At 37.4% G+C, this 17,166-nt stretch overlaps 2 protein-coding genes and 1 pseudogene across 4 annotated transcripts; 2 read left to right on the top strand and 1 right to left on the bottom strand.

The window, feature by feature from the left end:
- The first annotated feature begins 689 nt into the window (after window positions 1-689).
- On the top strand, window positions 690-2,731 carry LOC104825338 (annotated as a pseudogene).
- An 881-nt stretch (window positions 2,732-3,612) lies between these two features.
- LOC104825287 (deoxynucleoside triphosphate triphosphohydrolase SAMHD1 homolog) lies at window positions 3,613-8,391 on the top strand. Of its 3 annotated transcripts, none has more exons than XM_010557587.2 (19): window positions 3,613-3,785; window positions 4,446-4,483; window positions 4,584-4,606; window positions 4,944-5,050; window positions 5,138-5,189; window positions 5,258-5,342; window positions 5,451-5,541; window positions 5,697-5,735; window positions 5,832-5,899; window positions 6,024-6,086; window positions 6,162-6,217; window positions 6,312-6,385; window positions 6,913-7,005; window positions 7,095-7,196; window positions 7,322-7,402; window positions 7,482-7,573; window positions 7,684-7,699; window positions 7,837-7,947; window positions 8,053-8,391. In XM_010557587.2, the coding sequence occupies exons 1-19, from the start codon at window positions 3,663-3,665 to the stop codon at window positions 8,158-8,160; spliced, it is 1,422 nt and encodes a 473-aa protein (XP_010555889.1). In that variant the 5' UTR covers window positions 3,613-3,662; the 3' UTR covers window positions 8,161-8,391. The 3 variants fall into 3 exon arrangements, with proteins under 3 accessions (XP_010555889.1, XP_010555888.1, XP_010555890.1); XM_010557588.1 differs by adding an exon at window positions 3,904-3,979 and having other exon boundaries at window positions 3,699-3,785; window positions 7,837-8,391; XM_010557586.2 differs by having other exon boundaries at window positions 7,837-8,391.
- A 449-nt stretch (window positions 8,392-8,840) lies between these two features.
- On the bottom strand, window positions 8,841-11,209 carry LOC104825289 (bidirectional sugar transporter SWEET8). Its single transcript, XM_010557589.2, has 6 exons — window positions 10,954-11,209; window positions 10,419-10,455; window positions 9,844-10,066; window positions 9,550-9,711; window positions 9,315-9,437; window positions 8,841-9,206 (listed from the first exon to the last, which is right to left on the bottom strand). Exons 1-6 carry the CDS (start codon window positions 10,994-10,996, stop codon window positions 9,054-9,056), a joined length of 741 nt encoding a protein of 246 aa, XP_010555891.1. The 5' UTR covers window positions 10,997-11,209; the 3' UTR covers window positions 8,841-9,053.
- Between the last annotated feature and the right edge of the window lie 5,957 nt (window positions 11,210-17,166).

Raw genomic sequence — 17,166 nt, forward strand, 5'->3', positions numbered from 1 at the left:
GAATATCAGGAATCCAAATCTAACACCAATTTCATGCAATTTCCACTCAAAGCAATCAAATCTCCATTTTCAATTTGATTATCATTTTTGGGCATAATCCGAAACACTCACTTAGCTCAAATTCGAGCTCGGGGTTTCGTTGGGGATGTTCTGTAGGGTTGATTGCTGTGGTTATTTGTTGATTTCGACCGAAATCGGGACTCCAATCGAAGGTTGAAGTTTCAGACTTTTGAGAGAGTTTGTGGGGGAGTGAGAGGGCGAAGTGAGAGGCGAAGAACGACGGAATGGACGGACCTAGGGCAGTTCTCGCGTCCCAGAAGAAGCAGGAGGTGGCACACGCCGGAAGGAGGCCGAAATTGCGGCGGTGACTCAGCAGAAAGGGAGGCGGCGCGTGACCTGGCCAAGACCGCCGGAACGGACGGTCTGCACAAGCGGAACGGACGTTCCGCTTGGCCTGGAACGGACGGTCTGCTTGTCAGACCGGACCTTCTGGGCCGTTTTCGTCCGTTTTTCTCGCTCGTTTCGGTCCAATCCTTCGGGTCAACTTGGTTAGGGTCTAACTTAATATTTTAGGGACATTTTTATGGCTCATATATGTTTTCCTAAAATTTGGTTTGAAAGTCGAATTTACGGGTTATTACAGTTATGATCATATGCATGCTTATATGGATGATATATATACTATATAGGCCCACTGCCAAAACAAGAATGCAAGAACGTGTTCAACGTTCGTGGATGCAGATTCTGCCTAACGATCCTCGGAAGCTCGAATGCTCGTCGGATCCATCAAGAGAGATGCCAGCTCTCGAATGTCAGCTTGGTATAAATAATCTATACGGCCAAAATATATTAGATAGCCATATCAACTATGTCATAATACCATGTTTTTTTTTTATATAATTTTTTCAGGGATTAGCCACTCATATGGCGACTTTGGGCATACCAGACAATCCTATGATAGACTATACCTCGTCCACATCTCCTAAAGTAGTTGCACTTTCATGCAAGATGGTCGGAGGAGGAAGTGGTGGTTCACTCGAGATTTGTGCGAGGATTTGCATAACGGACGAACACGACAACATAATCTTCCACACGTTCGTTAAACACTCGATCCCGGTTACGAACTGCTGTTACGAGACAACAGGAATACAGTCGGAGAATCTGAGAGATGGAATGCCATTGAAGCAAGTGCAGAGAAAGATACAAGCTTTCTTGTGCAATGGAGAGCCCATGTGGAAGATTCGGCCACGAGGTGGAAAAGTGAGGATTCTCGTGGGACATGGCCTTGATCATGTCCTTGACCGCCTTCAACTTGAATATCCATCATCCATGATAAGGTAATATAAAGATAAGGAGATTGCATGAAGCAAATTGAAAAAGAAGAAGAAGGAAGAAAATATAATTCTAGATACAATATTCTTTTTCTCTTAAGGAAATAGTTCGAAATTGGAACAATTTGCTACATATAAAAGAAGTGGTCCGACGAATCAAATACTTACTCGACTAGTCCTTTATTAATCTAAGGATTGTGAAACTATTGTCGAAGTATAAGACTTGAAGATTTCGATTGTGTGACGAATGGATGCATTTTATTACAAATCTATTTGTCTAAATCCTTAAAACATTCTTTTGTTTGCAATTAAATATTCAAATATTTTGTGTATCTTATATTTATAATGTTTCCATTTTGTTACTTGAAGGGATACATCAAATCACCCTCCTTTGATGAAAACAAGCAAGCTAAGCAACTCTCTCAAGTACTTAACCCAAACCTATCTCGGGTAATATATGAGCACACACATATATATATTTTTTTAATAAGGATACACATGTCTTTAATTAGTACATAAATATTATATATACGTACGTATATGCATGTATATATGTGTATATGTTTAATCACGTATATACATGTCTACGCGTTTGTATTGTAGCATCCATTATTATTTCCAACTTGGCATTTCAATTAATGATTTTATTTCCTTCGGCATATGTAGTAGATACTGTCTTGTGTGACCTTATTACAATATTTTTCCTATTATATAGTATATAGAAAAAATCTCATATTACCTCAACTTTTTAAAATGTATAAAATAAATACCTCAATTTTTAATTTAACAATATAATACTTTAAATATTAAAATATGAGAAATTAATATCTCAACACCTAAAATTTAGTGATTCAGAACTAAGACCTTATACATTTGATAAAAAAAAATGCCTAAATCGATTTGGGTTGTGGTTGGAAATCGCTCTCAATTCCAAGAGTTTAGGTATTAATTTGATACAATAATTCAGGAATTGTTGTATTAATTTGATATATTTTAATATTTTGAGTATTATTACGTCAAATTAAAAATTAAGATATTTATTTATCATATTTTAAAAAGTTTGGATAGTTGTATGAGATTTTTTCTATATTATGTTGAAGAAGTGTTCATAACTCTTGTATTTCTCATACTAAAGTACTATATTCGACATGTTTTAAGGTATGAGATTCAAGTGGGCATACAAGATCCTTACGAAGATTTGTGTCGCGAAGATGAGGCTTTACACGAGAATGATGTCGCAGAGACACGAGATCGAGACTTACCCATTGGCCTCGGACGCTCAGAACCGTAACAATTTCGTGACGTGGAAGCAGGGAGAACTCGCGAGGATGTCGCCCGAGGAAATGATGGCCATTTCGCGGTCCGACTATTACTGCTGGTGCTTGGACTCCATTGCTTGATAATAAGAAGATAACACAAAGGCTTAGTTATTACATTTTCCGGTTCATATATATATATTAGTAACCGCGAATAAGAATGATATATATATATATATGTATATGTTTATCATATATTTATGTATGTGTGTGTGTCCATTGGTATTACTATCTCGTTGTAAGAATATGGTTTATTTACTTGGGGTTAATATTATTTGGGTATTTTATTAAGATAATCCAAAAAAAGTTAAATTTAGTAAATGACATGTTTTGAAAATATTATGTTGAAATAACCCAAGTTTGTAGCTCTGACTATATATATATATATATATAGTGGGTGGCAAAACAGTAAGTTACAAAATGCCTTTCCACCCGAATTCGAGGATCATGGATTAACCTTTAACAAAACAAAATGTTTGTTCTCCTTGATTTAAGGAAAGACAAGATGTAATTATTTATATCTATCATCTTGCATATGGTTTGTATTAATGGCGCATATATGAATCTCATCACATTATTCTATCATTTTCTTGTTATATATATATATAGTTATATCTTATCAATTAATATTTAGTTATGTGTATAAAAAAATTATTGCCGATATTTTTATGAAACTAGATAGGAAAAGCCTCAACTCTATAATTACTTGAAAAGTCGCTTTTGGAATATAGTTAAACTAATAATAGAACGCATAATAAATAATAAATACTTCAGTTACTCGTATCAATAGATACGACAATGGCACGTCTCGCATATTCGAAGAATTCGGTCACTCAAATCACATGGCCCACTTCTCCACCACCACACGCATAATTAATTAAAATTGAATTATCATTAAATTAAATAATTACCTCAAATAAAAACCCCTTCAGTTTCCCTTTCAGTTTTCTCCTTTGCTTTAAATTCGAATTTCCTCAAATCCCTTCCATTCCATTCACGAAACTGAGTAAATCCAATGGGAGCGCATTGCTACGAAGACCTCGCTTTGCCGGCAGACGTCGCCGGAGCTCCGCCGCAGGCGCTCCGATTCTCGAAGCATGTGTACGACAACGTTCACGGAAACATCTATCTCGATCCTGTAATGTTTCTTCTTTCGCTTGTTTGCTTTTCTCTGTGGTTGCTTTACGCGTTCTGGATGTCGAAATTCTATCCGTGAAAGTTTTAGGACTGTTTTCGTGGGGATTTTGGAGTTTCAGTGCGTATGTTCGAGTCGGAACTTGATCAGTGTCGTCGTTTTCTCTTCCATTTCGTCGCTTGATACATATAAGCCAGGTATGCGATTGTATACATCGTTCAGTAACTGCTGTAACTTCGTGTTGTAAGTGGACACTTTTGTTGTTTGGTGGAGATTGCTTTTATGTTGTTCCATGTTTTTTTTTTCGCGCAAAGCGAACGTTCAGAGGAAGATTTCAGTAGTCTTACTTGTCAATTTGAATGCGATGACTTAGTTTAAGTTGTAGAAAGTGAACGAGGAAGAACTTAGATGATTGAACGTGCGATTGCACAAGACTACCAGAGCCTTTATTAAAATTGCTTTTGGTTTCTGTGATTTGATTTTTCCTGTGTGTTATTACTGCTTGCTGATATTTTACATGGGGGGCAAATTGCTTGGGAACAGGTATTAGATCCTAGGAAAAGCAATCAGCACTGTCGTTGAAATTTCAAGCACGACTATGTTCTAGTTTCAGGGTGGTTTTGTTTTTCACATGTACTAACTATTTTTTTCTGTGGAATTCAGCTTTGTTTAAAATTCATTGACACTGAACAGTTTCAGAGGTATGTTGGATTGTGCTCTGCCTTACTATTTTGTTCTGTCCTTGACTCGTGAGATCTGCGGTTTGTTAAATTTATTCTTTAATACATTTCCTTGTGACAGGCTTCGTGAGCTGAAGCAACTTGGTGAGTTTGCACATGTCTTGCTCCAAATACGGATTCTCTTATAGTTAGAATGAACATGTCAGTCTTGTCTTTATTCCTATGGAGAACCGCTCGTATTGCAGAAAACAGTGTATAACATAACTACTGAATCAGTAATCTTTTCTGAATGAAACTAAGCTTATGATGTTAATGGGTCAACAATAAACCTTTCAATTGTTTGGGCCAAATGGCAACTTTGGTTTTACTGATCAAATTCGTTGTTTCCATTATTAAACATCTTATCTTGTTGGGTCACTTAACAGCGACGAGCTTTTGACCATGCATCTTAATATCTTAAGGGAATTTGTACTTGGTTCAGGCGTGACAGACATGGTATATCCAGGAGCGGTACATTCCAGATTTGAGCATTCTCTAGGGGTATACTGGCTTGCAGGTGAAACTGTTCAGAAGCTTAAAACATATCAGGTATGGAACTGCCTATGCATGTTTCAGTATCAAAGTCACAATTCATCGGTATGGTAAGGTTCTTATGTGCGTGCTGCTCTCTTTTAGGGAGCGGAGCTTGGTATTGACCGCACCGATGTTCAGACTGTGAGACTTGCAGGTAATGGTTGTCAGCTCAATGACTATTTCTATATCATCCTTTTTCTAACCTCCACTTTGTACATGTAGGACTTCTTCATGATATTGGGCACGGTCCTTTTAGTCATATGTTTGAGCGTGAGTTCCTTCCAAAGGTTATAAGTGGCTGTGAATGGTACGCTGTATGATAAAGACACTACGTCACTTATTTTGCTGCATTGACTTGGTGGGTTTTCTTTTTCACCACCTCTTTTTAAGCGGTAGTTGTTGTATCTTTCTCCAGGTCTCATGAGTTAATGTCTGTGAAAATGATTGACTATATTGTTGATTCACACCACATTGATGTTGATGCTGAAATGATGAAAGGAGTGAAGGTGATGCCTTTTTCTTAATCTTAAGCCTCTTCTGATTCTCTTAAGATGGTGCTCTCATGTATGGAAATTGGAAGCTGTGTGTCTTCAAGAAATTCAATTAAATAAAGTGTTCCATGCTTTCCTGTTACTGATATTTTATTTTCTCTACTCGACAGGAAATGGTGCTAGCTAGCACTGAATTTTCACAGTTGAAAGTAGGTTTTTCTCAGAACTCTTTTCGTTTATTTTGAGCTAGTAGTGTAACTGCTTATACTTTATCTCTCGTTGCTCTCATTTTTTAAAATTTGTAGGCCAATGCAGAAAAGCGCTTCTTGTATGACATCGTCGCAAATGGTCGCAATGGGATTGATGTGGACAAGTACAATATCTATCAGTAGTTGTTTTATATGTGATCAGTTTCTATTTCTACGTACTGGATCTTGATGTTTTGATCTGTTCCTTTGTTGTTGAAGTTGACTTTCACTGTCTACAATGTTTTACAGGTTTGACTACATTGTCCGTGACTCACGAGCTTGTGGTCTAGGATGCAATTTCCAATTCCAAAGGTCTTCATTCCGGCTATTATTCTGTCTATCCTTTTATTGATGAGAGACCATTTTTAATTTTTTAGAGTTTGCTAGACTGACAGAGACAATGCGAGTTTTGGGAGACGAAATCTGTTATCGTGCTAAGGATTGTGAGTTTCTTCCATCTACTGTTTGGTGTTTCAGCCTGAGGTTCATTATTACACTGCTTTTTGTTCCCTTCTAAAACGCTGGTGAATTTTGCAGATCTCACTGTCCACAAGTTATTTGCATCTCGTGCTGATCTTCATCGGACAGTCTACACACATCCAAAAGTAAAGGTATCCATTTTCATCTTGAGCATTTTGCTTTTCCTCTCACACGTTTCCTACCTAGGGGTGTAAAATAAGGCAAGAGCGACTACCTCGTTTTTAGGCGAGCGCCGAGCCAGAGTTTCTGACTCGTTTAAGAGATGAGTTCATGAGTCAGCTCGTCATAAGCCATGGGATAGACCGGGCCAGCTTGACAAGTTACAATCTAGCTCGCGAGCCTCAATCTTTTTGAAAGATTATATTCTATAATTCTATGTAGTATTTTATTATTTTTGGTTATGTTTTAGTATTTTATTATTTTTTATTTGGTTTGCGAGTCGGTTCCATTTGGCTCGCAAGCATGTGAATCCAGTTAGGGCCAAACAATTTTTGGCTTGTTTAAAACGAGTCGGATTGATCTGAGCCCAAAACTTTTGAGATCATGACGAGTGAGCCGGCTCGTTTTACACCCCTACCTTTATATTCGGTCTCTTCTTTACCTGCAAGCGTACTTTAATGTGTTGAGGTCTCTAAACTCACACCATCATCTTTTCCAGGCTATAGAGCATATGCTAGTAGACGCTTTAGTGAAGGCCAACAGTTTCCTGGGAATTTCTTCTTATATTGAAGATCCATCTCAGTACTGGAAGGTTCAGTTCTTGCTTGTGATGCAGATCAATTCCCCTGTGCCAAGAATTCCTATTCTATTTGACAGTCTTTTTTTTCTCCTCGAGTGCAGTTGGACGACACGATTATTAAAACCATTGAAACTGCACCAAATCCGGAACTTGCAGAATCCAGAGAACTGATTCTCCGCATTCGCAGAAGGCAGTTGTATCAGGTAATACAACTTTTCCGATATTGTGTTTCCATCTTTCTCTTTATCAGTTAAATAACATCTCGCAAGATATGTAGAAATTTAGATCATGGGAAAGTTGGGTTTTCTTATCTACTTTTGTTGTGCAGTTCTGTAATGAATACGCTGTTCCTAAGGATAAAGCGGAGCATTTCAAAAATGTCACTGCAAAGGATATCATATGTTCCCAGGTTCTTCATTTTTCTTCACAGTATCGGTCATTAAGGGGAAAACTTCATATTGACTCCTTGTACATGCTTTGTCTAACAGAAACATGGTGGCGTGACATTGAAAGAAGAGGATATTGCTGTCAGCAATGTGAAGATTGATTTGGCTCGTGGAAGGCAAAATCCTCTTGAGTGGTATCTTGTTCAAAACTCTATGCTTTTTTTTTTCGTCTTAATTCCCACCAGTTCTCGAAACTTCTAACCTCTCTGCTCGGAATTTCTTTATGACTCTGGATCGCTTCCAGCATAAACTTTTACAAGGTACATTTTCGTAAATGTTTTGATGGTTTTATAGGCTTATTTTATGATCATCTCATCATATTATAATTTATAACCCAGGATAAAAAAAGAACTGTCCTGACTATAAGGAGATTGATGTTTGTATTTCTCTGACTCAGGATTTCGAGAGCGACGAGAAATTCGCTATACCCGACGAGAGAATCAGCCACTTGCTACCGACAACATATCAGGACATGATAGTTAGAGTTTATGCCAAGAAACCCGAACTGGCCAGTCACAAACCCATCATCCATCCACCAGTATATTATTCATTCCGCTGCCAAATCTTATCACACGACAATAACACATCTATTCCATGTCTTGTATGTTGTCAGGTCGAAGCAGTGTCCGAAGCTTTCGAGAACTTTCAACTGAGAACGTACGGCATCAAGGCCCAAGTACACGCCACTCCGGAGAAGAAAAAGAAACGGCGCGTGATGTAGACTCGCTCACGCTCGTCGTTATACGGTCTCCGCCATTTTGGTACAACATTAATATCCACCTTCCCCTTTTTTTCCCCAACAGTAAAAGGCTGTATATATACTGCAAGTCCGCGACACAGTATACAACACGTAAATAACAAAAAAACGGAACAATACGGTGACGTATTCACCTTCATCAATTTCATATATGTGAAAAACCGCGTTTACTGTTTAGGGTGTGGATGGATGATAGAGGTGTTGATTACTTGTCACGCCGTCTTTTTTTTTTTTTTTAAATCCTCACTTGTGATTATGCTCTTTAATTCCGGAATTAATGAAGTTTAGTTTTGTGTTCTGAGTGTGTATCATTCGAATCTCGTTTTGTGTCTGCTAGGTGGATTCCGCATATTTAGATATGGAAAGATTCGTAATAAATAAAGAATTATTTAATTAAATTTTGTTGAGCCTTTGTGGCCCCCCAAAAAGTCAGGGTTTGTTTATACCTTAGCCAGATAAATCAAAACCCTAAAAATGTTAATATGCTTGCGTTTCAAGTATTTTCCCGTTTGCGTTTTCTAACGTTGTTCATTGTGAAGTTGAGCATTATTCAAATCCTCAGGAGAACGAATATTGCATTGCTATAAGGATTTTGACTCAATTTTGAAAATTAACTTGGAAAAGAAATAGTAACCAATGTAATATGTAAATGACCAATAGACTATTCTGAAAAGTAATAATATTCCACAAAGAAGCCAAAATTTGAATTCTCAACAAAACCGATAAAAACAAAATTTCCAATCCTTCAAAGGCCCCCACCCCCAAAAAAAAACAGAAGCCAAACTTCTACCGCTAAAAAAGAAAAATAAAAGAGAAACGCATATATATGTATGTATGTCAGTGTAAGCATATGTTGCTTAGACCCTATCTTCAGCGGCCGCAACCGCCGAGGGAGAGAACTCGACCACCGCAGGCTTCTCGGCATCCTTAACCTTTGGAGTGCTTCCGCGGTATACGAAGTAAACAATGAGCTGAGAAGCGCACAACAACGTTCCCATACCATTGCTTATCTGCCACATACAAAATATTTTACCAAAATTCAAGTCACAGAGAGAGAGAGAGAGAGAGAGAGAGAGAGAGAGAGAGAGAGAGAGAGAGAGAGAGGCACAAATGCTTACGAGGACGTAGAGGTCGAGCTTGTGGATCAAAGAGTAGGAAGTCCAGATGGCAGCATTGATAAAACTGACAAAAGATAGCCAGAATGGCATGTACTCCACACTCCTCGTCTTGATCACCTTTCCCTGTTGATTTTATTATTCAACCAAAGCCCATGTGTCATATATAATACATATGTATATGTATATGTACTATGAGCATTTATATATGTATGGTAAAGAGGGGGGGGGGACTTACAATAACTAGGCAGGGTGATCCATACATGGCGATGTTGAAGGCATCGCAGAGTACGCCGACAAAGGTTTGTTTGGCGAAGGTGGTGTGAAGGGCGAATAACGTGATGAGAACCACCGCCACCACTGCCGCTATCTCAAGCAGCAATAGCAGTATGATGTTTCTCTGCCAAATCATAATTAGGATATCAAATTAGGATATATCTATAATTACAACAACATAACTCATATTAATTAAGCGAATAAATAAACAAATTAAAATATTATAATGTGAAAACCGATGAATTAGGAGGAGTACCCTCGTGTTTTTCTGCTGCTTGGAGTAGATGAAGAAGATGGACAGGTAGATGGCTTCGACGACGAGGCCGACGCCATTGATGGTGGTGACGAGAATGCTGTCCGTATGGACAACTGGGAGACCGTAGAACACCCAAAGCATGCAGTTCATCACCGTCGCTATGTACGGGTACACCTGAAACTCCTCCACTGATTTATTCTTCACTATCCTCCAGAACGTCGGCCTATACATTTATATACACACACACACACACGCATATTTATTTTATTTTATATGTAAAGGAAATCAAATCCTAGATTTAGAAATATATTTTCTTGGATTGAACATGCACAGATATTGCAGAAGGTTTTATTATATCCCAATCCAAGTCATCTGACTAAAGAATTGATCAAGAACAGTTAATATAATAGTATTATTAATCTCAGACGAATTTTATAATTCTGGATGTAATTCAGAATTCTCAGATTATATATATATAGATTTACATACAATACTCTTATAAGTCGTATGTATTTAATATTCGTATATATATATATATATATATATAGAGAGAGAGAGAGAGAGAGATGCATTACACTGGCGAAGCGAAGAGGAAGAAGGAAATAACATTCCCTGCATATAAAAGAAGAGACCACCAACGACAAGTGTATGAATATAAATCCCAAACGCATAAAATATTTATAAATATTATTCAAAAGAACTAAGAATTATGAATTCGAAACCAAATTTTCCTTCTCGATCAAACCAATCAACAAATTACAGCCAAAGGCGAGTCTAAAACACGAAGATGAATTCGAAACACAGAATCATAGCTATACATACACAAGTACACGTTCATATACACACACATATGTTTCGATTCTAGTTCGATGTATCTGGATTTCACAACTCTTTCATATAATTACTTGATTAAGAAAACATACAAACAGTTCATATATATATATGTATATATATATATATATTCGTGTATATACAGACACACACAACGATATGATCATAGGCATACTATACATAGATACAATCATCCACATACGATGAGATGATTGCGATATGTACATATATAGTCGTAAAATGTAGAGATGAATATACGAGGGAATTAGGTGTACGCACCAACAATACCGACGCCATTACGGATCTGTGCTGCACTGACCATTGTTGAAATCGCGAGAGAGATCCGAAGAAAGCGAAGAACTCTGTGAAGACGAAGAAGACGAAAAACCTAATTGAAGAGAGACAGAAAAGAGAGAGACCCGTGTAGGGGTATATATACACACACACGAGAGCGAGAGAGAGAGAGAGAGAGAGAGAGAGAGACGTTTTCAGTGTAGGAGTCTGAATTCTAATCTTTAAGGAATTTGAGATCTTCAGAATCTCAAAATCCTCATCGTTTTGTTAAGATTTTCTTGGCCACCACACTACTCTTAAATAATCTCCAAATTTTTAGCTAAATTAGCGCGATTAATACTAATTACTGATCTCGGTTTTGCTCTTAACCGGTTTGAGATTCGATCAATTTGTGTGCAAAACCTCTTCGGTTTTAGTAAAACCGAATTCGGTCTAACGCTAACCGAACGGAGTTCATGGCATGTTTACTTATTTAGTATGGGTAGGTAGATTATCGGGTACCTATTTAATTAACGATAGAGTTAAAACATATTTTAGACATTCCGTTTAAGGAATTTATATTTTATTCTCTACGTATATACGTGTGTGCGTGTACGGAACTTGCGTGGCAAGGCATGCGATTTTTTTTAACAAGTTTATCCAATTTTGGAATGGGAATTCTTATCCAAACTAATTTTGTAAAAAAAAAAAAAGAAATAATATGTGAAATTTAACTAACCGATAATCACGAAAACTAAATATTTTTTCTACTGATGAATCTATAAATATGTAAAAAAAATTATATTTTGAAGTCTAATAGTTGTAGATCCTTTTCACAGTAGGATTTCACATTCAAAGTACCATATTTTTATTTATAATCTTATTAACTTGCATATCAAGGTTAAATAGTAAATAGTAATCATAGCATAATCATATAGATAACATTCGAGGAATCAAATTTATGAGGGGGCAAACAACACACACAAAACATTTGAAGTATGACCATTTACCTTTATATATATTTTTTTAAATCAAATCCATGGAATTAAAAATTTATTGAACAACAAAGTAATGAGGAAATGGAAAGATGAAAAGGGGTTGAATGGGGGAGGTTTTTGGGTTTTTAGAGTCTAAAAAACAAAAATTGATAATAGATTTATCTTTTTAAAATTCGAAAAACTATTTTAATAAAAAAATTTATTTAAAAACCAAAATTTTCAATTTTTTTAGATTAAAAAAAATACAAAAACGAAGAACCAAAAATTAAAATCAGAAAGCGAAAACTAAATCCAAAAATTTAAAATAATAACTATCACCATATTAAAGACAAATTAAAATCCCAAAAAAAAAAACACTGAAATTGATGATTTTTCCATAACCAATTTTTTTTTATCCAAATAAACTAATGGAAATCCGAAATTTGTGAGGACCAAACGATATACACAACATTTAAAGTTTATCCGTTTAGTTCGATTATAGTTTTTACAGCACAGTTTCCAATTTTTTTTAACTTTTTTTACACGTGGCATGTTATGGAATCATTAGAATGTGAATGTATGTAATGGACAGATTAATCCGCTTTAATTAAATCAATTCCATTCTAATTACTTATTTATTATTTTTTTTTCTTATTATAAATTTTGGCGTTAGACTTTAGCTCCTGTAATTTGTAACGGAGTTCTGTCACGAGGGTATTATTCGTTACTAGACGCGACGCTGACGTGCGCCGTTATTCCCTATTCATTAATCGGTCTTGTTCTTTTTAAGAATTACAGATCCTGCCATTGACATAACCTTTTGCAATACACAACAAACACGCAGATATCAACGGGCAGTTTTGCCACGTGGACGCACAGTTTTGTCAGGGCTTGGAGAAGTCTTTTAACGTTGATTAATGAAATAATAAATTAGATATTAATATTATCATCATAAAATATATCGAAAACATATATTTCGGTCCCTGTAATTAGAGTTGGGATTTTATTCATGGAAAATATCAACTGTATTTTTGTGTTGCAACAGCTCAGTTTTAACAAAAAAAAAAAAACAAGAATCGTCTTGTAATGTAATATAATATCTAATTCCTCCATATGTATACATATATATCTTGATTTAATCACTAATCTATCAAAGATTAGATTAAAACTAAAGTAGATTATCATATAAAATATTCAACTATATCGAAAATTCCAAACTAATCAATAAATTTCTGCATTCACAAAAAATAGTATGAACTGTAACCAAATTTTCATATAAGAATAATTTTTTTGCAATTTTAACATGACAACAAGTTAAATACTATATGATATGGTAATGACACGGTACATCGATCACATTTTAAAAAATATATTAAAATATAAAAAAATAAAAAAGAATAATTAAAATATAACAACATATCAAATAATAATAATAATAATAATAATAATAATATATTTTATAATGTTATATTAATTTAGGTGATCTAGATTAGTTTTTTTTTTTATGAAAGTGATGTGTATTAATCTAGCAAAAATGTACGTCCAGTCCAAGACTGTATACAAAAGGAACCCATAAGCAATGGTCAAAATAGGATAGAAATTTATAACAGAAAATAAAATGCAGCAGCTATGGTGGTCTCAAGAAACGAGTGAGATAGAACCAGTCAGCCAAAAGAGAAGAGGTGGCAGCTGTAGGTGTGCATTTGATAAACGGTAAATATATTTATCAAAGCAAGTTTACAAAAAGGATCCACCCTATGCTCCCAAAAAAAAGACAAAAGTCACTATAATAGCTTACTAGTGATTCCTCCTAATGATATCGGTTGAACGTGATCGGAGATCTTCCGAGAGTAAGAACCAGTCAGAAAGAATAGATCTGTTGGATGTTCCACTTCTAGACAACGGTAGAAGAGTATTCCTGAGACTTTGGTCAATGTCGTGTCGTATTTGCATGGGGCTTTGTTTTTTTCCGGTGAAGATCCGGCCATTGCGCTCTTTCCAAATGTGATAGGCTGCAGTTTGCAGCACTAGTTTCGCCAGAATGATTTTGTTGTTCCCTTCGCCGGTAGGTGAGCTAGCGAGCCAAGTATTTAGTTGTTCTATGTTTGCTGGTGGGGAGCTTAAGCAAAAACTTGCCATGGGCTGCCAAACCTGTGAGCTGAAACAACAAGAGAAAAAAAAATGGTTGTGCGTTTCTGGTTCCATGAAGCACAGGTTGCATGATTGGTCGACTTGAATGCCCCATCGTAAAAGCCGATCCTTCGTGGGTAATCTGCAATGCATTATCTCCCATAATAGAAAAGAAAATCTTGGTACAACATGTTTAAACCAGACAAAATGGTACTAGGTGACATCAGTTGAATGTTCTCTAATTAGCTCCCATGTTTCCGACGTTAAGAATCTGGTTTTGAATTCACCAGATTTTTGTTTCCATGTTACCTGGCCGTTGCCTTGTGTTGATGACGGAATAGGGGCTTCTGTCAGTCTAATCAAGACCATCTCAAGTGCATTTGATCGAGCTCCTGGAACAGCCCATTGCCCTTCTAGACATGCTTCTGCTCCTGTTGAATTCTGGTCGATGCGCATGAATCTTGGACCCTCACTACCCGTGATGCCTATGATGGGCAAGACTGTTAACCAAGGATCATGCCAGAATAGGGTGTTCTTACCATCTCCAATCTTCATGCGAATAAAATTCTTTACATCCTGGCGGATTGTTATCAGTTTCCGGAGATTCCACGATAATCTCGATGAGGCTGCTAGTGTCCAATAATTGTTTCTCTTCCATATGTTTTCCTTTAGCCATTTTCTCCATATTGAACTTTTGCTACTGAAAATTCTCCATGTAAGTTTCAACCTGTTAACTTTGTTGAGGTCTTCTAAACTTCTCAATCCTAACCCTCATTCCCTTTTAGGTTTCCAGACTGTTTTCCATGCAACCCGAGATTGTGTTCTTCGAGGCTGTGAGGATCCCGTCCAGAGAAATGTTGCACAGAGACTGTTGATAACTTTGATTGTTGATTTTGGTATGAAAAACGCTGAGCTCCAAGATGCCACCTGCCCATAAATGACAGATTTGATGAGTAGTACCTTCCCTGCCCGTGAGAGGAATTAAGGTGTTTGTCCACGATTGCAGTTTTTTCCGGATCTTTTCCACTAGCTGTAGGAAATCTTGCTTTGATGGCTTGCATGGACTGAGTGGTACCCCTAGATATCGGACTGGTAGTGTGACTGACTTGTAGCCAAGTATCGAGAGCAATGGTATCGCCTCCGCCTCAAACATTCCATTGAAGAAAACCTCTGATTTCTCTTCGTTTACTTACAGCCCTGACATTTTCCCAAATTCTCGCAGAATGCGCTTAATTTCAGTGAAAGATCCGGGGTCAGCGCTAGAGAAGATGATCACATCGTCTGCGAAAGCAAGGTGGGTGACTCTCGGTTGGCCGCACCTGTGATGCGTTTTAAGCACCCCCGTGTATGAAGCTTTGTCCAACAGTTTTGAGAGGACCTCTATGGCTAGTATGAATAAGTACGGTGATAGCGGATCGCCTTGTCTGAGCCCTCGTTCGCTTTTGAAAAACCCAGCCAGCTCGCCATTTATCGAGACTGAGAAGCGCGGCGTTGTGATACATGCCTCAATCAACCTAATGAATGTTGTCGGCACCCCTATTGCTTCAAGAATTCTCAAGATGAAAGCGCGATTGATTGTATCAAATGCTTTTCTGATGTCTATTTTTATCGCTGCTCCCTTTGGGCCTGTGCTCCGCTTGTAGTTCCGTATTAATTCAGTTGCTAACATTATGTTGTCAATCATTAAACTGCCCTTGATGAATGCAGCTTGGTTCGAGGAGACCACTTGCTAGATGAGAGGCTTAATCTGCTTTGCCAGGATTGTGGAGATGAGCTTGTAAATAAGGTTTCAACAACTAATTGGCCTAAAATCTGTCAAAGACACTGCCCCTTGTCTCTTTGGGATGAGGGATATTGCGGTGGCATTAAGCTGGCCTAATAATCTCCCACTTCTGAAGAATTGTTGGATTGCTGCCACTAAATCGTCGCCTACTACTTCCCATGATGCAACAAAAAATTCTTTTGTGTAACCATCCGGGCCGGGGGCTTTGTTGTTAGGCAGTGCTAGGAGTGTTGCTTTGATGATTTCCTACGTCGGAATATATCAAGGAGGTTAGCAGCTAAGGCAGGGTCGATATTCATACCTAGTGTTTCTCGTAGAGTGCCTACTGTTGGCGTTTCCAAGTGGTTGGGTTGTGCACCTAGCAATGACGAGAAGTATAGCTCCGCATGCTGTTGGTTTAGTGCTCTATGATGTACTGTTTATGAGCTTTATTTAGATACATTTGATGTATTGATACTTTCTATGGTTTATGAGAGTACTTGATTCATTACATGTTCTTGCATACTAGATGTGTTATGAAATCCATGTATCATTATGAATGATACTTAACTCCCTAGTCTTGTGTCATTATGGGAATGATGACATAATAAGACTAGTATGATGTGTGATTGATGATCATATAGATGATCATAGGTATTTGGATACGATCACAATCATAGGTATTCGTTGGAGAACGGAATGCTGGATTGACCCGCATGAGATTGTCACATGGACTAGCGTCATGACTTGAATCTCATATGACAGTTCCATGATTGGATCCTAAGACCTGAGATATCTACGGAATCCAACATGAGGAGTTGCGTACTTTGATTACGTCAAACGTCCTGCGTAACAGGAGGACTATAAAGGCATGTATCAGGTACGAAACGAATCATGTGTTGGATTGTAGATAGTCAAGACGGGATTTGTACCTCTCGTAAAAGAGAGAGATATCGATGATATCAAACGGAATCATCACTGGCGTTCGTAGGATCACGAACAAACTCTATTCGAGATAGGTAGTCATAGTGTCTTGCTAGAGACCGCCTATGACTTGTGTAACCGAAATAAGAGATTTCGTATTATACTGCTATATCGGATGAGCCTACAGGGTCACACACACAGGAAATGACGAATGCGCGAAAAGAGACGAGAAAATTCCGGTGGAGCGGAGCCCAGATCGACCGGTCTAGAAGGTCTGGACTGATCGGCCTCAGCTAACCCAGACCGATCGGTCTAGACGTAGACCGGTCGGTCCAGAGGTAACGTGTGAGGTCCGGAAATTGTTCCAGACCGATCGGTCCAGACGTTAAAAAGCTCCAGACCGATCGGTTCAGACGTCGGGATTTA

Source organism: Tarenaya hassleriana, unplaced genomic scaffold, assembly GCF_000463585.1.
Source record: "Tarenaya hassleriana unplaced genomic scaffold, ASM46358v1 Cleome44, whole genome shotgun sequence".
Taxonomy (NCBI): domain Eukaryota; kingdom Viridiplantae; phylum Streptophyta; class Magnoliopsida; order Brassicales; family Cleomaceae; genus Tarenaya; species Tarenaya hassleriana.

Excerpts from the sequence above, each read along its gene's own strand:
- LOC104825287 (XM_010557586.2), top strand. The coding sequence starts at position 3,663 with ATGGGAGCGCATTGCTACGAAGACCTCGCTTTGCCGGCAGACGTCGCC. Across the intron at positions 4,607-4,943 it reads TCGTGAGCTGAAGCAACTTG|GCGTGACAGACATGGTATAT; the intron begins GTGAGTTTGCAC and ends TACTTGGTTCAG. Across the intron at positions 7,197-7,321 it reads GCAGAAGGCAGTTGTATCAG|TTCTGTAATGAATACGCTGT; the intron begins GTAATACAACTT and ends TTTGTTGTGCAG.
- LOC104825289 (XM_010557589.2), bottom strand. The coding sequence starts at position 10,996 with ATGGTCAGTGCAGCACAGATCCGTAATGGCGTCGGTATTGTTG. Across the intron at positions 9,438-9,549 it reads GATCACCCTGCCTAGTTATT|GGAAAGGTGATCAAGACGAG; the intron begins GTAAGTCCCCCC and ends TAAAATCAACAG. Across the intron at positions 9,207-9,314 it reads AGCTCGACCTCTACGTCCTC|ATAAGCAATGGTATGGGAAC; the intron begins GTAAGCATTTGT and ends TGTATGTGGCAG.